Source organism: Chaetomium tenue (genome assembly GCF_020726465.1).
Source record: "Chaetomium tenue strain MPI-SDFR-AT-0079 chromosome Unknown F5144scaffold_1, whole genome shotgun sequence".
In the NCBI taxonomy this organism is placed as follows: domain Eukaryota; kingdom Fungi; phylum Ascomycota; class Sordariomycetes; order Sordariales; family Chaetomiaceae; genus Chaetomium; species Chaetomium tenue.
The window spans coordinates 2,773,860-2,798,189 of NW_027117329.1; the positions used below are offsets into that span (position 1 = coordinate 2,773,860).

General features: G+C 57.6%; 11 protein-coding genes across 11 annotated transcripts; 8 read left to right on the plus strand and 3 right to left on the minus strand.

Annotated features, from left to right (window-relative positions):
• Positions 1–1,333: 1,333 nt before the first annotated feature.
• Positions 1,334–2,830, plus strand: F5144DRAFT_480116 (uncharacterized protein; the record flags this gene model as incomplete). The annotated part of the gene is made up of 3 exons (XM_066785211.1): positions 1,334–1,733; positions 1,806–2,132; positions 2,199–2,830. The coding sequence occupies 3 exons, from the start codon at positions 1,334–1,336 to the stop codon at positions 2,828–2,830; spliced, it is 1,359 nt and encodes a 452-aa protein (XP_066648438.1).
• Positions 2,831–3,942: 1,112 nt separating this feature from the next.
• Positions 3,943–4,399, plus strand: F5144DRAFT_35767 (uncharacterized protein). Its single transcript, XM_066784367.1, has one exon. It carries the CDS (start codon positions 4,045–4,047, stop codon positions 4,297–4,299), a length of 255 nt encoding a protein of 84 aa, XP_066648439.1. The 5' UTR covers positions 3,943–4,044; the 3' UTR covers positions 4,300–4,399.
• Positions 4,400–4,869: 470 nt separating this feature from the next.
• On the plus strand, positions 4,870–5,610 carry F5144DRAFT_35765 (uncharacterized protein). The gene has a single exon (XM_066784366.1). It carries the CDS (start codon positions 5,042–5,044, stop codon positions 5,447–5,449), a length of 408 nt encoding a protein of 135 aa, XP_066648440.1. The 5' UTR covers positions 4,870–5,041; the 3' UTR covers positions 5,450–5,610.
• Positions 5,517–6,572, minus strand: F5144DRAFT_35713 (uncharacterized protein). Its single transcript, XM_066784358.1, has 3 exons — positions 6,487–6,572; positions 6,342–6,418; positions 5,517–6,046 (listed from the first exon to the last, which is right to left on the minus strand). The coding sequence occupies exons 1-3, from the start codon at positions 6,502–6,504 to the stop codon at positions 5,584–5,586; spliced, it is 558 nt and encodes a 185-aa protein (XP_066648441.1). The 5' UTR covers positions 6,505–6,572; the 3' UTR covers positions 5,517–5,583.
• A 716-nt stretch (positions 6,573–7,288) lies between these two features.
• F5144DRAFT_35728 (uncharacterized protein) lies at positions 7,289–9,255 on the plus strand. The gene is made up of 3 exons (XM_066784361.1): positions 7,289–8,110; positions 8,166–8,526; positions 8,610–9,255. The coding sequence occupies exons 1-3, from the start codon at positions 7,538–7,540 to the stop codon at positions 9,167–9,169; spliced, it is 1,494 nt and encodes a 497-aa protein (XP_066648442.1). The 5' UTR covers positions 7,289–7,537; the 3' UTR covers positions 9,170–9,255.
• A 541-nt stretch (positions 9,256–9,796) lies between these two features.
• On the plus strand, positions 9,797–11,891 carry F5144DRAFT_608164 (uncharacterized protein). Its single transcript, XM_066791579.1, has 2 exons — positions 9,797–11,167; positions 11,273–11,891. Exons 1-2 carry the CDS (start codon positions 10,249–10,251, stop codon positions 11,542–11,544), a joined length of 1,191 nt encoding a protein of 396 aa, XP_066648443.1. The 5' UTR covers positions 9,797–10,248; the 3' UTR covers positions 11,545–11,891.
• An 844-nt stretch (positions 11,892–12,735) lies between these two features.
• On the plus strand, positions 12,736–14,206 carry F5144DRAFT_543240 (uncharacterized protein; the record flags this gene model as incomplete). The annotated part of the gene is made up of 4 exons (XM_066787231.1): positions 12,736–13,239; positions 13,323–13,656; positions 13,718–14,128; positions 14,184–14,206. 4 exons carry the CDS (start codon positions 12,736–12,738, stop codon positions 14,204–14,206), a joined length of 1,272 nt encoding a protein of 423 aa, XP_066648444.1.
• Positions 14,207–14,612: 406 nt separating this feature from the next.
• On the plus strand, positions 14,613–15,338 carry F5144DRAFT_477436 (DAD family protein; the record flags this gene model as incomplete). Its single annotated transcript, XM_066785044.1, has 4 exons — positions 14,613–14,972; positions 15,039–15,096; positions 15,154–15,217; positions 15,272–15,338. The coding sequence occupies 4 exons, from the start codon at positions 14,613–14,615 to the stop codon at positions 15,336–15,338; spliced, it is 549 nt and encodes a 182-aa protein (XP_066648445.1).
• A 179-nt stretch (positions 15,339–15,517) lies between these two features.
• On the minus strand, positions 15,518–16,720 carry F5144DRAFT_597637 (GRASP55/65 PDZ-like domain-containing protein; the record flags this gene model as incomplete). The annotated part of the gene is made up of 3 exons (XM_066790887.1): positions 15,518–16,324; positions 16,394–16,477; positions 16,553–16,720. The coding sequence occupies 3 exons, from the start codon at positions 16,718–16,720 to the stop codon at positions 15,518–15,520; spliced, it is 1,059 nt and encodes a 352-aa protein (XP_066648446.1).
• A 410-nt stretch (positions 16,721–17,130) lies between these two features.
• On the plus strand, positions 17,131–18,043 carry F5144DRAFT_597638 (RNA cap guanine-N2 methyltransferase-domain-containing protein; the record flags this gene model as incomplete). The annotated part of the gene is made up of 3 exons (XM_066790888.1): positions 17,131–17,222; positions 17,295–17,393; positions 17,446–18,043. 3 exons carry the CDS (start codon positions 17,131–17,133, stop codon positions 18,041–18,043), a joined length of 789 nt encoding a protein of 262 aa, XP_066648447.1.
• Positions 18,044–18,098: 55 nt separating this feature from the next.
• Positions 18,099–24,326, minus strand: F5144DRAFT_35912 (Dopey, N-terminal-domain-containing protein). The gene is made up of 6 exons (XM_066784384.1): positions 24,037–24,326; positions 23,838–23,965; positions 21,368–23,766; positions 21,092–21,318; positions 19,575–21,040; positions 18,099–19,521 (listed from the first exon to the last, which is right to left on the minus strand). Exons 1-6 carry the CDS (start codon positions 24,128–24,130, stop codon positions 18,154–18,156), a joined length of 5,682 nt encoding a protein of 1,893 aa, XP_066648448.1. The 5' UTR covers positions 24,131–24,326; the 3' UTR covers positions 18,099–18,153.
• Positions 24,327–24,330: the final 4 nt, after the last annotated feature.

The window sequence follows — 24,330 nt, forward strand, 5'->3', positions numbered from 1 at the left end:
ACGCCGTTCGTTACCAACCATTACGCCGCGCCAACCGGACCTGCCTTCCCTTTCTGCAGGCGAAAAGGGCTGAAATTTCGAAACCTGAATGGCCAGTACGCCTGCTGCTTATCCCGCAGCTCGGTAATAGAAGTGAACCCCCTCCTCCCCTTTGGAGCTCTTGATTGCCGACTCATCGCGCCTGCTCTGTCTTTGCCTCAGCGGTACTCAATCAAAGCGACCAGCCACGTCTCATTGAACTGCGTTGGTCGAAGAGGCTGTGCCTTACCTGCTCGGCCCCGAGTATTGTTGGCAAACCGGAGGCACCCCACGCCTACTACCCTCCAAGACTAGCGATCATTGATCACCCCTGGCAAGATCGATTCGTGATATCTCATCACAACAAGCGCCAGACTGCAGCCACCTAGATATTCAAGCTTTTGCGCCCAAACACTCGCGCGCCCGACGGCCCCGATTTCCAAGCCGTCACCGGCACCTCGAACGAACGTCCACGCCAAATCACCCGGAAGGTTGCACAGGGACTTCCAAAAACAGTACCTGCGGGATCCCCCTGCTCTGCCCACCCACGACCACCTCGATCGGTTCCAAAAATTCGGGGTGTGAGCCGAGCCTTCGACGCGGCTACTGGGCTCGCTTTTGCCCTCCTGTTCCATTGCAGTCACCACTCGGTTCGACCGGTCGTGCGCTGCAGTAACCTCTTCACATAACACCCCCTTGCGTTCCAGGATCTATCCAGCTGTTGAGCCCCCGCTCATACCCCCTCGGATCTTAGGCGCGCACCTAAATAACCAACACGGAAGCCATCGCTCATTTGGCACCTGCTTTGCAGCGCACGAACGGTGCATATTTGGAGTCACATATAGCTCGAGCTCTTGCTGCCGTGCGCCCCTTGCAGAGCGTCGCTCCTGTCGTCGCGGTTGCCTGTCAGCTCGGACCGGGCCAGCCTGAACCGAAAAGGGTGAATTGAGTTGCCAGTCATATTCCTTGGATCCTGCCTGCCCCAGTTGCTGCAAACCCGCAGAACCGCCGCCTCGATTGGCCAGCCACCCTCGCTCCCTGCCTCTGGGTGCGTCTATCTTTGTCGTCGTCCGGCCTGTTGGCGTCATATCTGGGTCACGGCCGCATCCACACTTCGGCCTCTGACCTTTGCTATTTGGATCTACCGTAGGGAGCTCTCTGGTTAGTAAAAGCCATCACTCATCGCAAGAGCAGTTCAACTTTTTCACCCCGGTTCGACCTTCGTTCCGACCCTTGGTCACCATACCCTAGTCCGCTCGCCTTCGGCTGTTCCCATTCAGGGCGCTGTCGTGCCGTACTATAGCAACATTCTTACATGGCAGCTGTTGCTCGGCCGCCTTCGAAATTCACCTTGGAAGCCTGGGCATCAAAAAGCCCCGCAACATCTCCTGCCGTGCCACGAAGGGAGCCCATGACAGACATCATGGCATACCAATATCCCCCGCCGCCTCCGAACGGCGCCGACATGGACATGGCGCCATCCGGTTACTTGCCCAGCTATTCCGTGGCGTCCCATGCTTCGTCAGGGATGGACCCCGATTCGAGCATCCCGAGGGAGCGTTCTGAGTTGAGACGGTCGATATCGACGCCGGTCGTCGGGCCGCCACAAGGGCATCCGCAACAGTCCCCTCAGCAAGCAGGTGCCTCGGGACAGGATGCCGCCGCCGAGAGAAGGAGAAATAAGTTGGGATACCATCGGACGTCTGTTGCATGCGGTATGTTCTCCCATGGAATCCCCCACCCCCCCCCCCCCCCCCCCCGGGTTTTAGAGCTGACACGTAGCGTAGGCCACTGCCGTCGACGGAAGATCAGATGTGTCCCGTCGCAAAACGACGTTCAGGGGCGCTGCATAAACTGTATACGCTTGAAGAAGGAATGCAGCTTCTACCCCGTTGACCAGCAACCGGTCGTAGACACGAGGCAGAAGTCGGGATCGCGATCTTCGGTTGGCCCCAAGGTCACCTCGGCCTCCTCCTCACCAGCAATGCAACCCGGAATCCCATCTGAAATTCACGGGCAGCAACCTTATCCTCAGTTGGCGATGCCGCCCATTCAGAACATGGCCCCGCCTATGAAGCCCTCCGGGAGCGACAGCCATCCCTCTGACTCCAAGTGTAAGTACTAATCTTGGTCACCGAATAGTCCCGCGCGGTGGTGTCCGGGCTGCTAACGACCTGTAGCTTCAAGCACCCGCGCCTATGAGTACGGGCAGCATGGGATGTCCAGTTGGATGCCGGCAGACGCGAGTCCTAATTCTTCCAAGCCGAACGACATGAACGCGACATGGAGATCGTATCCGGGCGATTCCCCCGTCACCCCAGCGTTTTCTCCTTACACACCACATGCGCCGTCGTCGGTGGCGTGGTCGGCGTCGGTAGGCTCCGACTCATCCTCTAGGGATGATATTGCTTGGTCGTCGTATCCAGCACCGCCGCCCCGGTCCATGTCTTTCGGTGCCGAGAGCATGAGCGGCCACCCCCACTACCCGTCGATGTCGCAACCCAACCATCATTCATCTCGTGGGTACGATCGCAAGTCGGGCTCTGTGTCAGTCGATATGTACCCTCCGCCTATCGCAACCACCATTCCTGGAATTGAGACGGTGCCGGGCACCACATTGGACCCAAATGTTTCGCTGTCAGCAGGCGCCGTACCCCCATCGAGTTACTCTTCGTGGCAACAGTCGTACTCGTACTCGAAGCCCGGCGAAGGCTATGGCGGCGGGTGGTATGGGGAAGCAGGAGACCAGCACTCGTCCGGACAGCACCCGTCCGGACAGCACCACTCCTCGAACGTTTATTATGGGCGGTAGTCGTGCGTGGTCGAGTCCTGTTGCCTGCAGGATGCATCTGTGGTCAACGGGCCTGCGCCGCCTTTTACACGGTAGCGCACTGGTGGAGTGACGTGGTGCTACAACCGCTCCTTTGATGCAGTGGCGTCGATGCGGGAGTCTTGACTGCCCCTTGCAGCATGTTGGGCGCTTTAACTTGTCGATGCGCCCATGGGACTTCCTAATCCGTCAAGACATGCACGACCCAAGCTTGCCAATTTGGGAGGCGAGCCTGAGCGCAATGTTTCCTAATGGCCAGATTGGGGGATTTGCGACACAGGGCGCGGCAACTCGAGACTTCGGCTATGGTCAAGTTCGGTCCTGGGCTGCACGCCGCCCAAAACGAACATGCTTTCTTCCCACTTATTCGGCACCGCTAGTCGGGACTCGGAAGGCGTCTGGAGTTCTCCGGGAGCTACCGCGATAGCGTAGGAAGCTTATTCGTTAAAGCGACGTCGGGGTCCAAGGGATTAATACTTCTTGGCCAGTCGAAAGCTGCCAGTGTTTCAATTCTCCGAACCCAAGGCCAAGACCGAAGCCGTGGAGGGACACGGGCCATTTTCAACCGTCGATTTCCGCTCCGTTTCCCATTATCTTTGTTACCTTCGCTCTCATTGCCTCGTGCAGTAATCGCGGCTCGACATGAAGAGCGGGATTTTAAATCGCTATCCCGGTTACATCTGAGCGGCTCAATGAGGCTTTCACGAAACTAGACGGACGGGATGGACGGCACGGCACGGCACGGGAGAGGGACGGGAGTATCCACCTTTTCGGCTCGGCGAACGGGTGGAGACCGGCATTCATCCGGGTTAGTGGAGCCTAGCCCCCGGATGGCGACAAAACCACATCGGCATGGCTCTCCGAGTGGAGAGGGCCGATGTGGTGTCACTGGACCCTGCGGCCAACGAAATAAAATTACGACATATGATGAACCGGTTGTGCGGGATAGATTGAGAAATGGATGGTCATTTTGCGGCTCTCGGGGAATGTAAAACGGATGGGGAACATTTTAGTTTGGCTTCTTTGGTCTCTGTTATCTGGGTTTTTCTTTCTTTCTTATTCCATCTAACTACTTGATTTCTATCATTGGTGGAGAGGTGGGACTCTCCTGAGGTGGTTCATGGTGGCCGAGGCAGAGTTGACTCTTTCGGCTGGTGGTTTGCGGTCCTTTCTTTGCTGCTTCTTGGCCTTCAATCATGCTTTGCGTGTTTTGTATTCGTCTGTATTTTATCTGTATTTTGGATTTGAACCGGGCTCAAACATTATGGGGTGGTGGTATTGGATCGAGGTCCACGATCTTGGTGAGGACGGCATGCGACGGCATAGACAGCGCGCAGAAGGGTGTGGCATATATTGCGTATACACCACAACAATGTATTATGTCTAAGCTTATTTGCTCGTTTATTCCTAACTGTAGGCAATGGTACTTGCTGTTCCGTTTGGGAGCTTAGCATTCCGCCATCCCCGTCGTTGTATTATGCTCTAGTCATAATGGCTCCTCATGCTAATGTTCCGGTTAGGTGGCGCCAACCTCTTTCTGTCACCTCCAGCCCAGTTCGATATGAAGCCCGTTGACGCGATCGGCGGCCCCGGACCGGAGATCCGTGTCGGACCCGATCACGGGTCATCCCATGTTATTTCGGGACCAAAGCTTAGCCGCCAAGGAGGCCAGAACATGAAAATATTCGGGGCTTGTCCCGCCCTTTCGCTGCACCCCAGATTACATAACTTGACATCCGTCTCTGCCTCCCAAGGGCGGGGGTACAACATGCCGCCCGTGTATGTAAGTCAGACTTACGAGACGGGATGGGATGGGACCCCGCATCCCCCGCAAACACATCCCGCCCCATCCCGTCTTTCCATTGTACATACGTATGGACATTTTGTGCCGTGGGCGCCACGGGCCATGTGCGATTGACTCGCTGCTGCCGCCGCCGCCTCCTGTGTGCATAGATGTCCGTGCCCACGGCGAAGAGGTGGCGTTCAACCAAACTTCTGGATCATGAACACGGCTGGCCACCCCCTGCATGCTATGCGTATGCTTGATATGCACGCTCAGGGAGCCGTGCCGCGTGGCCTGGGTCTGGGGTAGCTAGTTAGCCAACCAACCAGCCAGGCCGGCGGAAAGCCCGACAGACAACACCTAACCAAACAGACGGGAAAGCCTTGCTTACCTTACCCTGACTACACCGCATGCAGCAGCACCCCATGATGGGCTGCATGTCTTGGGGGTGGTGTATTATGTGGATGTTGCAGGCGCCACTCGGACTTGCTGGGTTGGGTGAAACGAGCTATGGATTTACCCGTCCTCGGGACCGACTTGGGGGAGTGGGCGGACCGTGGGAGAGAAAGGGGAGCGTGCGTATGGAGTGGAGGGAGTGTAGATCGGGATGGTGGCTTTCTTCTTCTGATAGTCGTAGTTGTTGTGGTACTGGGCCGGCTAGGAACGATCCCGGGCAGCTGGGCGGCTGGGCAGGGGGTTTGGGGTTCGTGGCGCTTGCGAGAATACCACGGCGGCGCGCATGGTCCCGTGCGGTGGGATGCGGGGGGAGGACGGGGGTCAGGGGTGTGGTTGGGTGTTGGGAGTTATTTCGAGGTTGATAGACAGATGATAGTATACATTGGGAATATATAAGCGCGGTTGGACGTCTCATCAAAATAGATTCCAGGAGGAAAATGATAAGAATAGCTTAGATTCATGTCGGCTACCTAAGGGAGGCAATGAATAGATTCACTCACTCAACCAACTCCCACAATAACACCACCAACGCAACATAGCTGACCAAACTCAACACAACCAACAACCCCACACTATTCCCACTCGTCCTAAACTTCTTCCTCACCACCACCTGCCTGACCCTCTCCCGGCGACGACCCCTCGCCCTAGCCCTACCCCTCCCATCAATGCCCTCACCCTCCCCAGTCACCTCCTCCCCCCCAACCACGGACTCCTCCTCTGAATCCCCCCCCTCCGACGACTCGGACTCCTCGCGGTCAAAGAACTGGCGGTTGCCCTCGTAGCGGCGGTAGACGGCGACCAGCAGCACGGCGGCGCCGTAGCAGGCCAGCAGGGCGCCGATCGGGTAGAAGTCGGACGTGAAGATCTTGAGCACCACCAGCGCGAACGAGAACTGCGACAGCGCCGTGCGCATGTACGCCCCCTCGAAGGTGCGCTGCGCGGCGCGGATTTCGACGAGTCTGTGGGGTGGGGTGGGGGTGGTGAGTATGATGGTTTTGTAGTTTTGTTGGGGTTTTGTCTGGGGGGGGGGGTTAAAGTGATGGTGGGTGGGTTGGTTTGGTAATGGGAGAGTTGAGAGTGGGTGAGATTTGTGTGTAGCAGAAACAAGATGACAAGATCATCATGATCGTATGTGAGATGCGATGAGATGGGATGCATATGTCAGGGAAGAGTGGTGAGGGTCTGGCCGACCTTGCCACAACCCATAACAATGTGCAGAACAGACAAGACGGTAGTTATTTGAGAGGCACTCACTCCTGGGTTGTTAACACGACGGACCTCGCACGATGCAGGCGCAGGTGAAGGTGGTCTTCAGGATGCGGCTGGAGAGCCTGGTGCAGCAAAGGGCGCGTTAGTAATGATTTGACTAAAAGTCGCCGCTGGCCACGGTGGTGCGTACCTCGAGCATCGACGCCATGATGGCTGGTTCGTAAGATGGTGATGGACGAGCCCGAATGTGAGATGGGGGTTGAATGCGGCATCAGAGTGGTGATTGGATTGAGGGTTGAGCTTAACAACCCTAACCCTCTTTGATCAGGCGTAAGAAGAAAAGCTTGGCTACCTTACTGGTCAGGGTCGGACCATGCATGGAACAACATCAGACGGAACTTGAACCACCGAAGGTTGACCACGAGGGTCAGGCCCAGGCTTCCCAACACGCGGGTTTCTCCAGTATCACATCCGGAAGGTAGGTCACTCATGTAGGTCACTAACACAGTGTGTTGATGGTAAAGTCTACCGGACAAGGGCAAATGTCGGCGTGCGGCAAAGTCGACCGATGCTGGGAGTGAAACCAACTACACAGTGGCAACACTTCTCCGGGTTGCCAACAGCTAGGACCCAAAGGGCAACGCCGCAAGAAACTATGCTTCTGGCTGGGGGAGACTAGGCCCGGGCCTGGCGAGCTCAGTTTCACGCCCATGGGCCGCGGGTGTGGATTAGCCCGCCACATGGTTTTGCTATCAACTTCCAACTACCAACTACCAACTGCTAACTACTAACTGCTACGAGGAGAGGGGGGTACTGCCCGCAGCGCCGCCGCTCATCGCCCATCGGCCGGGTCACCTCTTTTTTAGCCCGGGTTTCCTTTGTCTAAGGTCGCAACTATTTGATGTGAGACGGGGCCCGAACCGGTTCCAACTCAAGTGCTTTTGATCACCCGCCTGTCACCTCGGCCGAGTTGGGGGGGGCGATGGGTTGGATGGTGGGCCGGGCAATAGCCTGGTCATTGAATGTACAAAGTAGCGGGGGTGATAGGTTATGAAGCAGTATAAGTTCTGAGATGCTGTCGACTCCCCCCCCGACAATTTGTTCAACAGCAACGCGGACACAACACACTGCCAGGTACTCCTCAACATCCCATCCACCTCAGATTGTGCTGGCACAGTCACTACGTTCCATCCCATCGTCGCTCCATAGACGAGCATCATTCGGTTCTTCAGATATATATCATGTCGTCTGAATACAAAACATATCCATACCCAATCTACCCTCCGGCCCCCTCGAAATACGACCCCCGGGAGAACGCGCCGAACCACAATCATTTTGCTCCCACATCTCCTTGCGGTGATGAGGCTTTGTTTATCGTGTTCGGTACTCAAACCTGGCGGGCCCTGCACCCACAAACAGGCTACTCAGTGCGTAATCCCAAGTACAAACTGCGGCTCCAGGACAGGATCGAGGGCAGCCTTATCCCGGTGGATATATATCGAACGGACCCATTTTACGGCCACGTCAAGGCCATCATCTCCTTCGCATTGTGCCTGATGAACTCCGACCCGAGCGTGGACTGCCTCGTCGAGATGGGGTTAAACGCCATGATGGGGAATATGGAGCCGCGCGAGATGCATTTCTCAGTACGGAACTTCCTGGCATCCCTCGACCGGGACTTTATTTCCATTCTACTGAGCAACGAACATATGGTCAATGGTTCGTATCTCCCCCCCGATTTGGACGAATCCAGAGAAATAAGGCAGAAGGGTTGGAAGCCCCGTTTAGGGGGCACCATAATGCTCAACCGCCATGTACGTACTTTGCCGTCCGGACTCAAGGATGTGTACTAACAGAGCATAACGTAAGACGATCGAGTCTATGGAGAGGGTTGCCAATTCAATCCATAGTCATGCCTACGACCGCTTCCGGGTCATTATGGGTGTCGCTATAGCACACGAACTGGTCCATTGCCTTATGAACTACTTGTTCGACGGGGACAGTGCCTGGGACACACCCACGGAGTTCATGGGCTTAGATTTCGTCAATGCTACATACGGTGATTCGGGGTCTGTGTGGGAAATTGAGGTGCTGGGTGGCAAGTTCATGACCTACAGAGAACCAGACCATCCACTCGCCGACAACCAGCCTGGGATGATGTGGTTGAAGGATCTCGACGAATATGCGGAGGAACTCAGGGTCAGGAAAAAGGTTGTTGCTAAGAGGAATGGTATGCTTGATATCCATGCTTACGTTTTTAATTTGAATGCAAGACCACCTAGGTTTAGTTATGTTGCTGACATATCCGGACAGAAACCTTTTACTACCTCGACCTCGACCCTGATACCCGTCGTACACTCGATAAGCTCCGCCAACGCTACCCTCTAATGAAAAAGATGCGCGAGCGAGTATGGAAGGAGACTGGGAAAACGATACCACCGACTAATACGTCGGGTCGTCGGGTTAGGTACGATGAGGTCAAGCCAGTTCGAGGTACCGTGCCCCAGAGCAACGGGAACGGCGGCGGAACCGACACTCCAAATCCCGTAACCTCGGCTGGAGCTGTCGACAAAGTTGTCACCAGTAACTCCGTGGGCGGTACCAGGCGTCCTACTGCGGGATCGCTTGCCAGCCCTATTTCTACTCGTACTTCTCCTGCGTCGCGCCCCCCTCCATCGACCGGTGGGAAGCCTTCCCCTTCACCCACCGCAAAAAGGCCATCCTCTTCCTACCCCGAGAGGCCCTCATCCACCCCGTCTCTCAGGGGCACCCCGACTGCCCGACCCTCTGCCAACGCCCTTGGCAAAGCTGGACCGCCATCTGTCACTGGTTCGTCGCGCCGCCCCCGGCTCGGGCTCATTATTCCTTCCTAAATAGGTTGTGTAAATGGGCTCTAAGAAGGAGAATGTGTATTATTAGGTAGTTTACGCACGAACGAGGGAGGGATAGATAGAGATATAAGACAAAGGGACCGGGTTGACCCTGGCGTTGGTTTGCGTTCTCGTTACAACGGTGATTCCCGCGTTTTGAGACGAGTTTTACGGATGTTTGACCTAAATCCCTCTCCCCACCAGTTGCTGCCATTTCAAAATAAACTGGGGATTTTGAGGTTGAGAACGCCCGAGGGATGCGGCGGCGCGGCAGAGTTAGCGTCGACGAGCCGACCCCACGACCCAATTATACCAGGGCCGCTATCTAGATCACCGCTGCCGGGCTGCCGGGCAAAATGGGATCTAAAAATGGGGAGCTGATGGAGTTTCGAGAATTAATTATACTTTAACGTTATGACGGGCAGCGGTTTCCTGCTAGCCGACGTTGGCTAGGGTTTAACATATGGGCATACGCCGCGAGGAGGACTAGAAGGACTAGAAGGATGCGCCGGCCCGCTCTGGGTTTCACAACATAGAGGTCTTACTCGGGCCGGGGATTCGAGGGCCGGCCGTAAAAGGAAACCGGACTAACCTCCCGGGAACGTGGTTCGTCAGCCATTGTGTAGTCTAGTACGATAGACGTAGTCGAAAATAGTACCAGACTGATAACGCCTCTCTCAGACTTTCTCCATATATAATTACTGTCTCGAAACTGTGGAGTTCGTCTGGACCGCTTCGACGTCTGTAGGAATCCCTACAGCCGGTTTCTGTCCTGCTTACATGGCGTCTCGACCGACATATCGAGACATGCGGACGGGCATTTGGCGGGATGTTGAAGTATAAGTCTCCAGTCAACCGCCCCTATCCCGGGAAAGTGTAAGCAGCCAAGATCACTCAAGCATCCCGACAGTAGTTGTCGAAGACTTCATCTCCTAACCCTACCGGTATCCCCGTCTGTTCTACTCCCGAAACTCACCCCTATCCATCTTACCCATTGAACTCGGCAATACTCGTGTCAAGCCAGACGGTACTGCCCATCTCCCTCTCCCCTAGACCAACACACACCGACACAAGCAGTCAAAATGGCAACCCGCCCCGACGCCAGCAAGCAAACCATCGCTCTCCGTGCCGGCCCTCCGCAGGTCCAGCGCCCCAACCAACCAACAACAAACACCGGAAACGCTAACCAAGGCAAACCCGTCGGAGCCACGCCAGCCAAGCCAGCTCGCAAGTACGAATGGCCCAGCGAAACCCCGGCCGACATACGCAGCGCCACGCACGGCGCCATCGAGCTCGCCATCCGTCTGCTCAAAACCGCACCCAGCCGCAAGCAGCTCGTCAGCATCGGCCTCTACATCACCACCAGCTTCAGCGGCCAGCACCTCTGCCCGCCCGACACGGACGCGCGCAAGATGCTAAGCATCGTGACCTTCTTCCTGGACAGCATCGACAGCGAGTTCCCCAAGCTCGAGTATTCGCGCATCCAGGGGGCGGCGGCGATCTTCCAACCCACCGCCGACTGGTGCACCACCGGGGGATCCACCCCCCCCAAAACCCTCCGCGACTGGAAGCCCCTCGCCAGCGGCGGCACGCTCTCCCTCGGCGACTCCGTCTTCGGCCCGCTGGCCGCCTCGCGCGAGGCGCGCAAGAAACAACAACCCCAAGAAGACAGCGCCGCGAGCGCGCTGCGCGCGCGCCACGACGAGGCCTACGCGCGCCTGCAGTTTGCGGCCGGGACCTGCATCGCCGCGCACCTGGTGACGTGCTTTGTGGGCTTGTTGACGGGCGGCGGTCCGGGCTATATGCAGAAGGCCCGCTCGGCGGACCATAGTGCCTGGGCGGTGAAGTGGCAGAGGGGGGTGTTGGGTGGGGTGGTGACGACGCGGGAGGAGAGGAGGCATCCGCTGGGGCCGGGTCAGGGGGGCACGGTGTGGTTGGTGGATGAGAGGAGGTGGGCGGTTAGGGTGGATGAGGAGTGTGTGAGGTGTGTGGTGGGTTATGGTGAGTTTTTTTTCTTTTTTTGGTTTCTTTTCTTGAGTGGCCTCCAGGTGGTTGTGGGGGGTTGGGTTATAGAGGTTTGGATCAGTGCTAATGTGAATACCTTAGATTTTGTATTGCCTCTGGTAACGACCAAGGAGGAGTCTAATATCGAGGAGCTGCCCAAGACGATGGAGGGCGTTCGGGCTGCTCACATGGCGCGGCTGGTTTACGGAGCCCCGAGGGTAAAGAGGCCCGAGGTTGGACGTGCTCCATCGGGAAATGGTCCATCGAGTAATGGTCCCAATGGCCCATCGAGCAGTGCTTCAAACACGACCTCGTCCAACCCCCCTCCTCCAAGGCGCCGTCCAACACAAACTCTCCAAGGTACCGATTCATAGGTCCCGCCGCCTCCCCCCGACTAGCCCTTGAGAGCCTAGCGTTAGAACAGTAGCAGTAGGGGACGGCGACCGACGTGCCAACAGCAACGGCCGGAACCAGCTTCGTGGTGGTGTGTAATGCGGGTTGAGACGGAGGTAAACCCTACGAAGTATGGTATGTTCGTGTCCCTTTAGAAGTTAGTTAGAAAAAACCATTTTTGTTATTGCATCTTGGCGAACAGGCACAGAGCCAACTGGGATTCTTGTTCCTCCTCCCCGCGACCTCCAAGTAATCTTTGGCTGAGCATTGTGGCGAAGTCAGGGAGTGAGATGTTGAAACCAGCGGCACGGAGTTATCAAACAAGAACAACCCCTGCCCCCCCCCCCCCCCCCCCCCCCCCCCCCCCGCCCCCCACGTAAATCGCCAAACGATTTCACGGGTCACGGCCATCAAGGCTACCCAGGTACTACGGTGATCCCAAGGGACCCGTGCCGGAGGTGTTTTCGTGGACTGCTCCGGGTATCATGTACGCAGCAAACACGTCGAATTCCGCTCTCCAAAGAAGGACACCGAGTCGGCCACTCAGCATCTGATTTGTGAGAGACAGAAGGATTGTAAGGATTGGCCTGGTCCAGTCGTGTCTCACTTCTGAAAGTACTAATCCTATGAGCTGATGCCCGCCAAACTTATAGACCGTTTGCTGGATTGGGATGCTTTGCCACTCCTACTGGATCATGCTCGTCTTGTAGTTGGGATGCCCAGGGTGAGAAAGCTGGTCTTGCGCTCGGAATCACCATGTTCGGCATGGCGGTGTTGAGCTTGGAATCCTGGGGCCGGCCCCGGCCAAGTAGCAACCTACCGTTATTCTGGTCCTGCTTGCTTCTCTTCCAGCTGGAAAACTTAGGCAACTGGTTGACGGCGAGGTCCGTCTCCAGTCCCGTAAGCGTCATCTCGACTATTCGTTCAGCTGATGTGTGCTTGAGCCTCGCCCTCTCTCGACGGGGCTAACAGCTTTGGATGGTAGAGCTCTGCATAAATATCCCCTTGAGTCCACGTTGAAGATGATGTTAGCAAACCATAGAAACATTACCTACTCAATCAACCCTCTTACCGCTGATCCGAACTGTGCTGGCACAAGCTCTGCTTTTCACTTCCTTTCCGCCTCCCAACCCACCAAACCGACCTAATCCACATAATATCCCAATAACAAGATGTCCCAAAGACCCGGCGCCGGCCCCCAGGGTACCCGCCCTACCAACTCGGGTCCTCAAGCTACTCAGAGCAACCCGGCACCGCGGCGGCGCGGCCCAGAACCGCCGAAGTTTGTGCTCCGAATGGAGCCAGACGGACCATCGGCCAGCCCCAAGAACGCCCGAGACGTCAGCCCCGATGAACCCGTCCACGAAGCCGTGACATCCAGCATCATGGTCGCGCTGGCGCTGATGCGGTCCGACAAGGGCAAATATAGGCTCCCTACCACGGGCGAGGACGTCTTCAAGTACGTGCGGGAGCCCGACCGGCGCATCTGCAGTCGGTCGTATGGGCTGCAGGAATGGGCCGACGACTTCGTTGCCCAGATGAGCAAGAACTTCATGCGCATCATCCTCACGAACCGCACCAACCCAAGGGCCAACGGGAGCGACATGTGGTTCGAGCGCAACGATTGGGAGTCGTGGACACCCGGCTCGTCTGGTACCATGTTCATGAACAAGTTTGTACGTTGCTCCTGCAGAACCCCCACCAGGTTGTCGAGAAAAGCCTGTCCGGTTGTATACCAACTAACTGATTTCAAAACAAGGCGCTCGAAGCCATGGCGAAGGCCAAGCAAGGGGCTAGCACCCACCACATCAAGACCTACGACACTTTCGCGTTTGTCCACGGGCTCGAAATTGCGCGCGGGATGGTACTCTGCTTTGCTAGCAGCTTGATGCCGTTTAGCAGGGATATTCCCACAAGCCGCGGCCGTGAGCTGGACGAGGCGTGGGAGGACCGAATGTTTATGGGGGAGATCCATAACGTCATGGACACCAAGGATGAGTTTGAGATATACCAGGCTGGATCAGTTTGGTTTGTGAATGGGATGGCGCAGCAGATCATGTTGCCACCCGCCTTGGGGACGCACTGCCCTGAAAGTGAGTTTCCCAGATCCCGTAGAGTAACCAAGATGGATAGGCTGCTGACACGGCAGGACAGAGTTCAAGCTGCCGCTCGTCTTCCGGGGCGAGTCTCTGCTCCCAGACAAGTTCTGGGAGACTCACGACGCCATGTCTGACATGCGCGCCGGGCTCCGAGCTTGGATCAGAAAGGGAAACAATGTGAAGCTTTTCGAGTTCGGTCAGCAACAAGCCCCTGGTCCCGCCCGCACTACTGCCACCACGTCGGCCAGCACCACTCCGTCGAAGCCAACCGCACAAAAGGCACAGGCCACAACCACGACCAAGACCACGACCGCGACGAAGGCCACGGCGAGGGCCACGGCTGCCGCTACCGCTACCGCTACCGCTACCGCTACCGCTACCGCTACCACCAATACCAATTCCAATTCTACCGCACAGCGTCGGAATGCTGCCAACACGGCTGGTAACGGCACGGGCAACGGTGCAGGTAGGGGTGCGGGTAGGGGGAATGGAAATGGAAATGGCACTGGAAATGCCACTAGATAGTATGAAAGAGACAAGATAGGATCAGATACGGTATCTTGGCAAGAAATAATAAATACCGTGATTTGCTGGTCTTTGCTGTGTGGTTTTGTTGTTGCTTCGATGTTGGTGGTGTTGGGGGTATGGTGTTTGATCAGTTACAGTTGGCCACCGGCCCACACCATTCGATCTCCCCCAGCATCTCACCCCTGTAGTATGGCCCGTGCACCTCTAAAAGCGACAGGGATCACCTGCAGCCTTGCATTGTCAATTGAAGCTTCGTGGCCGCTTTCATTGCACTTGGGATCTGCCATTGCCAAATCCACCACACCTCGACGACCACCACCACAACACAACCTCACACCCAACCTCACCATCCGCCACCCAATTGCCATCCCTCCAACAACCACACCAACAACCCACCACTAAACCTCCCCAACCACCCCAAAATGGCACCCAAACAACGAAACGCCGCGGCGGCCGCCGCCGCAGCAGCCCGCTCCGCGTCCCCAGCAGCCGCACCCGCACGCACACCAGCAACCACCACCACCCCCATCCCCAACACAACAACAACCACAACCACAACCACAACCACCCCCGTCATCCCCGCCTCCCTCAAAGCCAACGCCGCCGGCGTCGTAGGCAGCGGCAGCGGCGGCGCACAGACCTGGGACCGGATCGCGCAGAACCTGGTGGCGCACTACACGGCGACGACGCCGCAGCGCACGAAGCTGCTGGACGCCTTCCTGGCGTTCTTGGTGGCGGTGGGCGGGCTGCAGTTTGCGTATTGCGTGCTGGCGGGGAATTATGTACGTTTGTTTATTCTTGTCATATGTTTTGGATGGTGGGAAAGATGCTAACTGGGTGGGTGGTAGCCGTTTAATGCGTTCTTGTCGGGGTTTTCGGCGACGGTGGGGCAGTTTGTTTTGACGGGTAAGTGCTCGAGCTCATTTTGAGGTTGGGGTGGTTGCTGATGGTTTGGGGGGATAGCTTCGTTGAGGATCCAGACGACTGAGGCGAACAAGGGGGATTTCCCTGCCGTGTCGCCCGAGCGGTACGTTACCTTGCAGAGATAGGATTGAGAGAGGGGTTACTGACTTGCCAACAGCGCCTTTGCCGACTACGTCGTGTGCAGTCTCATCCTACACTTTTTCTGCGTCAACTTCATCAACTAGGGAGACCAATTCCGGGAGGGCAGGTCGAGGACGGGATACGTGGCTTGTTTGTTTACTTGCGTTCTGTGGTATATTTTGGAACTGTATAAAGATACGGCTGGAGTTCTGGTGGGCGCCACCTCTAAAAGCGGCTTCGCTAGAGAAAAGGGATCAAATTCGAATTTCTAGTTCTGCGACCGTCACTCGCCCCCTTCCTCCTTCGGCGGCACACTCCCAACCCGGGGTGGCCCACCCTTCGGCGGCCCTCCTTTAGGCGGCGGCGGCAGCGGCGAGTTCCGCCCGCTCGGCACGTTGTCCAGCTCCCTGCTCTTCTTCTCCTGCTCTTTGAAGTAATCGTCCATGAGGTTCGGCCCAGTGTGGTGCGACCGCTCCTTCTTCTTCCCCCTTGGTGGGCCACCGGCCGGCGGAGCTTGCGCGCCCATCATTTGCGCCGGGACCAAAAAGTCGGCCGATGCGGACGGAGGCGGCGGCGTGGCAGTTGTCCCCCGAGCGAACCCCGTCGGCGTGCCCACTCTCCCTGCCGGCACGAACCCAGCCTGGCCCGCGACGCCCGCAGAATCCCCATCGAACAGGGTCTCTCCCGGCGCGTGCACCGGCTCGCTCAGCGGCGCCGGCAGCCTGTGCAGCGCGCCATACCCCAGCACGCAGCCCAGGGCGCCCTCGCCGCCCCAGTCGCGGCTCGGCTGGATCGTCACCTCGCGCGTGACGTTGTACTCGTTGTTGTAGACGTACAGCCGCAGCGGCCGCCCGATGTGGTCCTCCACCAGCTCGCTCAGCCCGCCCTCGCCGTGCAGCACGCCCTCGGGGGTGCCCAGGATGTAGTCGCTGTAGGGCAGCAGCCCGGCCGCATCGGCGGGCGAGTTGGCCGGCACGTCGAGTACGTGCCAGATGTTGGACACCACCGCCACCGGCGTCCATTGCAGCGCCAGCCCGAGCGAGGCCGTGTCGGCGGGGACGGGGACATGCAGCGCCCGCGTGCGTTGGCCCTGTATGGGTGGTCTGTCAGACTGTGAACTGTGTAATCCATATGGGAGAGAGAATGGTGCATCCCGTACCTTTGCGCTCCAGAGGCCGAGCATGACGGAGCTACCGGCGCAGTTGCGCACCTCCTGGGCGAACAGGCCGGGGTCCGAGTCGTCCTGGAGGGGTGGGTGTTAGTCCTTTGTGGTCGCCGCACAGCAAACACCAAAGCTGGCATAATATGGTCCTCATACAATCATGCGTCCGTTGATGCCAACCACAAAATCGAACCAAGGCTCAATGGCCAGCTCTAGGTTGGTGTTGCGCAGGACCTGAAACCCGAACGCCCCGTGGTTCTCCTTGGTCGCCGGCATGGGCTCGCCATCGAGGCGCGATATGAAGCGGTTGAGCGCGTTGAACATGGTTCTGGCTCTCGGTATTTTGTGGTACGTGTGATGCGGTGTTGCTGTGATGTTCTTGTCGGCGCAACGTGTTGGAATGTCGCATGTGCAACCCAAGCAGCACAATCGATCTGGCGTCACCAACAATGTGGGGTACCTAATGCTAGGGGCCTTCAGTGGGGAGCTACTCTGTGGGGGCTGAGTGGCCCCTGGAACGGCCTCGAGCTCAATGCATCCATGGATGTTTCTTGGCAGGCACATGCGTGCATGTTCCCAGCCTTATTTCAACTTTTCCATCTAGAACATCGAAATACAAAACAAAGTCCATCTCCATCATTTTGTTTAAGATACAAGGGCGATATAAGAAGACTAAGGACGATATACCCAACCCATATCATCTTAACTACGAGATACAGTTCCCCCCCATCGTCATGACTCTCCGACCTGTTGAAGGCACGTTGCCTCTCACCGAGAAATGTTACCACTACGACCACATCAGTGAAGTGCCGTGGGAGCTTCAGAAGTGAGACCACCTGAACTTATTTGGATCCCTCAATACAACCCTCTGCCCATATCCTTACACTGACGCCCTCAGATACTGGCACCAACGCTACTCCATCTTCAACTTCTACGACTATGACATCCGCCTCACAGACGACGCCTGGTTCGGCGTGACCCCCGAGCCCGTAGCTATGTAAGCCCCGCTTCTCACCCTCTCCACACAAACCATACTAACACACCCCCAGCAAGGTCGCCAAGGACATGCCCTCCCACAACCACTCCACCCCCCCAAAGGGCACCATCATCGACATATTCGCCGGCGCCGGCGGCAACACCATCGCCTTTGCCCTCTCCGAGAAATGGGACCGCGTGATCGGCATCGAAAAGGACGCCGCGACGCTAGCCTGCGCCCAGCACAACGCGGCCGTCTACGGCGTGGCCGACGCCATCACCTGGGTCCACGGTGACTGCCTGGACTTTCTGGCGCGCCTCAAGAACCACGCCAACGGCAGGGGCAAGAGCAAGGGGAAAGGCAAGGGAAAGGGGCTGGACCCATCGCTACAGATCGATGTCTCGAGTACCGTCATTTTCGCCTCACCGCCCTGGGGAGGCGTGAGCTACCGCGACCAGGACGTGTTCGACCTCAGCACCATGGAGCCGTATAATCTCGAGACGCTGCATGAAGCCTGTCGGCCGATGGAGCACGCGCTGTTCCTGCCGCGGACGAGCGACCTGCGGCAGATCGCCAAGCTGGTGCCGGCGGGCGCCGGCAAGGTCGAGGTGGTGCAGTACTGCATGGAGGGCGCGAGCAAGGCCATGGTGGCGTACATGCCCGCGGAATGAAGCGACGAACCAACCGCGGCGGGGGGACCCCGACCGATTTTTTTGTCTATCTCTCGTCACATTACCCCCATCGCCCCCATCTAGAAATGCCGCGCTACGCCACGCTACGACTACAACCCCCTTACAATGCTCCGCTCGTCAAACACGTCCTTCACCAACCCCGCCACGCACCCCTCCCAGTCCACCGGCGCCATCGCATACGTCGACTCAAACGCATAGATGCTCAGCTGCCCGAAGAAGGGCCTGAGCACCTTCGCCACCAGCTCATCCTTCCTCTCCAACCCCACATCATCACTAATGCCCCCCGGCGTGCCCAACAGCGGCCGCCTCAACCCAGACGTAGCCAACCCACCCGACGACGGCGACGACGTTGCCGCCCCCGTCGTCTGAACCACCGTCTCGCCCAGATTCCCCGCCCCGGCCCCCACCGCACCCAGCTCCTCACACACCTCATCCACCAACGCCACGGGTTGGTACCCACCACCGCTGCTACCAAACTGCGGACGATAGACAGCATCCACCGTATCCGTAACAAACAGCCACTCATGCAGCTGAAACTCGTCCGGCGCCACACACACCAACAAATCCAGCAACTTGCACGCCTGCATGACCGACGCATTGCCGTACGTATCCGACGCGGGGCTATGATCCGGCGCGACCACCGACGCCACGGCCGCGTGCAGCTCCGCATTGACGGCCGGCCACAGCGGCGCCAGGTGCACGGCGTCGGTGCGCAGCACCAGCGCGCGCAGCAGCATGTAGGCCTCGGCGCGCGTGGTGGACGACGGCGACGACGTCGCCGTCGCCCCGAGCAACTCCGTCAACTTCTCCGCGATGGCGGGCAGGTCCGCCACGAACGCGTCCGGCCCGCACGCGAGCACCAGCGCGGCGGCGCGGCGCAGGGTCAGCTGGGTCTTGCGGTCGGCTTCGAGGCGCGCCGAGGTGGCGCCCACGCCGAAGACGATGCCCGCGGTGGTGGGCGGGGTGAGCCGCGAGAGGAGGTCGGGCATGCGCTCCTTGTCGGCGATAGTCCATTGCTTGAGGAGGGGCAGCCAGCCCGTGTGCACGAGCGCGAGGTTGGAGGCGAAGAAGCGCGGGTCGTTGAAGGCGTCCGAGACGTCTTTTTTCCAGGACTTTTGGTTGTTTGGGAGGCGGGAGAGTTCTTGCAGGAGGGTGAGCATGGTCTTGGAGACGGTCTCGGGGAAGGACTTGGCGCGGAGGGCTGGGCCGATGACGTTGGTGGAGATGGCCGTTGCGGCGGTGAGGATGCGGTCGTTCTCGACTAGGATCTTGGGCAGGTTGGGCACGATGGTGGCAAGGATGCCAACGACGTCGTCGGCTCGTTCTGCTGGGAGTCTTACGGCCGGTTGCCGAGGGATGGCGCTTGACGGTTTCTCCGAGATGCCCGAGGAGCTCGAGATGTCGAAGCTGGTTGGGCGGGTGGTGAAGATAGCTGTGAGCAGCCGCAGGAACAAATCCTAAACCGAGTTAGCATGCTGAGCAGCCCACTGCCAAATTCTTTGAGACCTACCGCCAAGTCCCGACGCATCTTGCGCTGCTCGCCGAAATTGGTATTGTCTACCTTCTCTCCCAAAATAGCCGCAAACTCAAGTAGGCTCGGCAGCGTCTGTCGATGCGGGAACGGGTTGCCCAAGATATCCCTGAGGAACGCAGTGCAGTCTTGCCAGATCTCGTCCATGGTATCATCCTCCAGCGACCGGGTGTAGTCCACGAGGAAGATGACGAGGTCCGTGTCCTGCAACGAGATCGTGAGCGTCGACCTCCTCGACGGGTCCAGCACGCTGGGGTTGGTCCGACTGTAGATGGCGTTGAATAGGGCGGGGATGGTATGTTTCGGCCGCGACCCGTCCAGCGCGGGAAGCAGGTTAAACACCTCGGCAGCCTTGGACACGTCCGCGCTGTCCAGCGCACCTCGCCATATCCCGATTACCGTCTCCAAGCACTCCAGTGTCTCGGCGGCAAAGAGGTGCTCTAGCAATCTCCTCGCCCGGTTCCGCATGCGCAGCGACGTGTAGTTCAGGGATGCCCCCGATGTGGCGTCCTGTCCTGCCGCGTCTCTCCCTTGACCCCATGACCAGATAGTGAAGCACATGCGGACAGCGTCCTGGAACGCGAGTAGGACAGTAAGCCTGTCGTTGGCGGTGGCGCTCCGCGTCTGCGGGGCGTCAGACGAGAACACGCCCGACACCATGTTTCCGAAAAAACCCTGAGGCTGATCTGGACTCTTGACAACCTGGACTCTTGCCTCTTCAGCCAGTAGCCTATCGTGCCCTCTGGCCAGAACCTGCTCGAGGCCGTTCAGAAGAGAGATCAACGTAGTTTCGGGCCCGGCGGCGCCGTGTGACAGGGTCTGATCCGTAGCCCGGAATAACCGCTGGAGGTTACTGAAGGTGTCCCCAATTTGGCGGCAGAGCGTCTCCACAAGGGGGATCAGGACCTGGAATACAGAGTCTGTGTAAAGCGGCAAGCACTCCGTGAGGAAGCCAACCCAGCTATCCAAGACAGGCCTACTGCTTGGCGAACTGAGCCCGGCGAGAATGCATTTGAGTAACGCCGGAGGCGGAGGTTGCATGACCATGGGCTTCTCGACCAGAGATGCTCTGGAGCTTCTTGCCGCTTCTAGCTGTCCTAGCCGCTTTTCGTGGTTGATAGGCGAAGTAGGTGGCTCTGCGGGGACCAATTCTCGGAGCTTGAGTGCGGCGTAAACAACATCCAGAAGCAAAACTTGTACGTAGGGATCAGGACCGCTAAGAGACTGCTGGAGCTTTCCGACCAGAATGTTCTCGAGGTGGAGTTTTGCGAACTGCTCGGCGAATGGATTAAGAAGGGTCTGGTGAAGGACGGTAAGGGCGGCGCGATGGAGCTGCGTCGCCCTCGCCTCCGATCCTTCTTCGCCAGGAACCTTATCATGAGCCATACATTGCAGGCAGACGCGGAGGAAGAATTCCTGTAGTGAAACGTCGCCGTCCGCCCCAGCTTGGTTTGTTAGCTTTTGCGATCTAGAAGTAGATGCTGGGGAAGGCTTACTGATTCCTGAGAGTGGTGGATGGTAAGCGTCCGACCGGACAAACCGCTTTGCAAGAACTGCCCAGGCCGCTTCGGGCGCCCAGCGCAAAATACTAGATAAGGAGCGGACATAGTACAAGGCTAGACTAAGATCGTCGTCTTCTGTATACTGGGCCGGGTTCGGCTTGGACTCTTGTCGCCCAAGGAATGGCAACTCGGCGAATTTTGTGACAAAGATTGCAAAGAGCCTGCCGCCACTGTCAGCATATTATAAAACAGAGGTCCCGCTCTACTCACTTGTCCATCCCGATGAGGCTATTGAGCCAAGATTTGACGGTCATGAAGAGCTGTGTCCGCTCGTCGGTGAGAGCGTCAAGCATCAGAAATAAAGGCCGAGTCAACATGACTTCGTAGTTGTCCATTCCCGCGAGACGGGTTGGTGCCTTGATATCACCATTCGTGGCTTTGGTACCCCTTCGTTCCAACCCGGAGGGATTGTCCTGCAGAGTATGTGTCCAAAGGATACAGAAACTCCTACCAGGATCGGCGGAGCGCTGAGCAAACGTGCCCGCAGTATCGTTTTGGAGCATCAAGGTACAAATGGCGGCCTCGATGTCCCGGTTGGAAGACGTAAGCGCGGTCTGGAGCAGCCAAAGACTGCGAGTCGTCTCAACATGATATTTTGGCTCAGCTGCTGAGAGATATCCCCATGCGTGGCGCACAAGTGGCACGACCAGATTCGAGAGCTCCATTGCTGTTATTCTGCCTGCCAAGCACATGTGTGATGAGAGTGAGAGAATGGAAGAATATACGGCAAATGGTATCGGCTCGTCGGCTACGAGGCAGCCATGAAGCGCGGTGAGAAGCGTCTTGGAGTCGAAGGATAGTGTTTGGGGGAGTTTCGGCAGGAGCAGGATAAGGATTCTGGTCTTTACAGCCATCTCGGCCCCGGATTCCCGTCGACCCAGGGACGAGCAGACCAGATCGCATGCTTTTTGTAAGAGAAGCTGAGCAAGATCTTGTGGAGTAAACGGAGGTGACGTCGCTTCTAGACTGCCTTGGTCGGCAACATAAAACGTCCTGATTTTCTTGAGCACCTCTGCGCTAGGTGAGGCGGCCAGGATTGTCGAATCGACTGGAAAGGTAGATTTGGTCGTTGTTTCTGTCGGGAATGCTCGTTCCGGGATTAAGTCTAGTAAGCTACCGGCGATGTTCAGGGCTACCTCGGACAAGGAGGCATCCAAAGGAGTTGAGATATCCCCAGGCTTGCCACGGCCCTGAGCTTCTTCCATCATGCACAGAATGGAGAGTGCAGTAAGAGGGGCGTGGATGGTGATCATCTCTTCTTCTCTGACATTGAAATTTGCCAGTACGAACTGGATCAAGTCGAGCTTTCCTTTACGTTCGGTGGCGGAGATGTCACCAGGGCCGACTGCCTGTACCATTAAAGCCAGTATTTCGCCGTAGATCAACCCACTCTCGACACCGTCGAAAAATACGCTGGCACTACGCAAGACCTCAGAAAAGTCTGCCTTGCTTGCTGCTTTCTCCTTGTACTTTCTCACGCTATCCACGATAGGGAGGAACAGTTCGGGCACAACCAGCCCTCCAATCTCCCACCTGTCCATCAGGGACAGGCAGATACGGTATGGCTTTGCCCTTTCGGAAGGATTACCGCCAGTGTCTGAATTGACTAGGGCAAGCAAGGCCCGCGTCAATGGCTGCAGCCCAAATTCCTCAAAGTAGTTCGTTCTTGAGGAAAAGAAGCCGTGGCCGTGGGTGGAAGTGGAGGTAGGGGAGTCAAGCCCGCCGTCGTGTTCAGCAGAGGCCGGCGGCTCAGGGCCGAGTAGCCAAGACCACAGTCGCCTGTTCAAGCTCATATCTCGACGCACTGTCACCCCCGCGGCGGCCCGTAGGAGTAGCTCTAAATCGCCACCTTTGGCTTTCGTTTGGAGGACCTCAGAGTGTAGCGGGAGATGGGTGACAAGCAGGTCTAGATAGCCTCTCTGGATGAGAAGTTGATCATCGGCGAGACCAGCAGCAAAGCAGCGAATGAGCAGTCCAGGTTCCGGGGATGTAACGAGTTGCGAAAGCTTGGCAGATGTTTCTATCTCAGAGGCTGCCTTGGCCGAGTCTGGCTGCAGCGCATGTCCTAGACGCGGGAGCGAGCGTAGGAGGTAGGCTAGTGCACCTGTTCTCCGGGTATGGCCGGTAATCGAGGCCAGGAAAAAGCATTGCCAGAAGAAATCATCCCCTGAGGAGTGAGCTTCTGTGATGTCCTGGCTCGTAGGAGGACGAATCGCGGCCTTGAACCGCTCAACAAGCCTCAGGGTGCGGTCGAAGTCTTCACTTGTCTCCTCCTCGAGCCCAGGTAACAGCGCGAGGACGACGGATTTCATGGCTGGTCGCAACGAGCGAGGATCGAGGTCCAGGAAGTAGCGTTCGAGGAGGTCGAGAAAGGGGGCGCGGACGGTGAGTGAGGCGAAGGACAAGACTGAGGCAAGGCCCGGAAAGTACAAAGGCAAGTCTCTGGACAAGCCATCTTTGCCAATAACGGAGAAGATGTAACTATAAACCTCGAGAGTCTTTTGGTGGACGCCAGATGGGAGCGAGGGGTTCAGACATTGTGATAATCGCTTTGCGACGGTTGTCTTGGAGGGGATAGTAGTGACGGACGACGGTCGAGCTTGCAGTGCCTATTCTCGAGGATGTGTGATCAGTCGGAGTCGTGGTGACGGGGGTTAAGCCCATAGGAAGGGAAACCCACCTTGAGCAACCGGTTCAGAAACGAGATGTAGTCGGCCCATTCCTGTAGCGCCGTGTCAAAGAGGGACAGAGCCCTCTCGATGCCGCTCGCATATTTGCGGTGATGTTTGTCTTTGGGGGGCGGATCTTCTGCAAGTCGCCAACATCGTCAGCTCCAATTCCCATCATTCCTAAAATACCATCAACCGAAAGAGACGTACCTGCCCCCAACTGGTTCCTCCACTGGCGTGGCACGGGCGAGTCGCCGCCAGAGCTGTCTGGGGAGACAGACCGGCGGCCGGGCTCAAGCGCCATGGCTGAACAGGAGTTTTCCCGGTATGTGGTCGTTGGCCGGGGTCATTGCCGGTTCAGATCCGGGTGTTGAGATGCCGCAACTCGGTAGGTGGCCGGAGGACAGTCCGCGTAAGTTGGAGGTTCCAGGCTGTCGATTTGGGAACAACGTTGCGCAATTGGTCCTCTGGAATGTCTGGGGCAGTACGAAGTAACTCGGTAGT

Coding starts and splice junctions, on each gene's coding strand:
- F5144DRAFT_35767 (XM_066784367.1), top strand. CDS start 4,045: ATGCTTTGCGTGTTTTGTATTCGTCTGTATTTTATCTGTATTTTGGAT.
- F5144DRAFT_35765 (XM_066784366.1), top strand. CDS start 5,042: ATGCAGCAGCACCCCATGATGGGCTGCATGTCTTGGGGGTGGTGTATT.
- F5144DRAFT_35713 (XM_066784358.1), bottom strand. Junction 6,047..6,341: donor GTCGTGTTAACAACCCAGGA/GTGAGTGCCTCT, acceptor CCCACCCCACAG/ACTCGTCGAAATCCGCGCCG.
- F5144DRAFT_35728 (XM_066784361.1), top strand. CDS start 7,538: ATGTCGTCTGAATACAAAACATATCCATACCCAATCTACCCTCCGGCC. Junction 8,111..8,165: donor CCATAATGCTCAACCGCCAT/GTACGTACTTTG, acceptor GCATAACGTAAG/ACGATCGAGTCTATGGAGAG. Junction 8,527..8,609: donor GGTTGTTGCTAAGAGGAATG/GTATGCTTGATA, acceptor ATATCCGGACAG/AAACCTTTTACTACCTCGAC.
- F5144DRAFT_608164 (XM_066791579.1), top strand. CDS start 10,249: ATGGCAACCCGCCCCGACGCCAGCAAGCAAACCATCGCTCTCCGTGCC. Junction 11,168..11,272: donor GAGGTGTGTGGTGGGTTATG/GTGAGTTTTTTT, acceptor TGAATACCTTAG/ATTTTGTATTGCCTCTGGTA.
- F5144DRAFT_35912 (XM_066784384.1), bottom strand. CDS start 24,130: ATGGCGCTTGAGCCCGGCCGCCGGTCTGTCTCCCCAGACAGCTCTGGC. Junction 23,767..23,837: donor TTCTGAACCGGTTGCTCAAG/GTGGGTTTCCCT, acceptor CCTCGAGAATAG/GCACTGCAAGCTCGACCGTC. Junction 21,041..21,091: donor TCCACCACTCTCAGGAATCA/GTAAGCCTTCCC, acceptor TAACAAACCAAG/CTGGGGCGGACGGCGACGTT.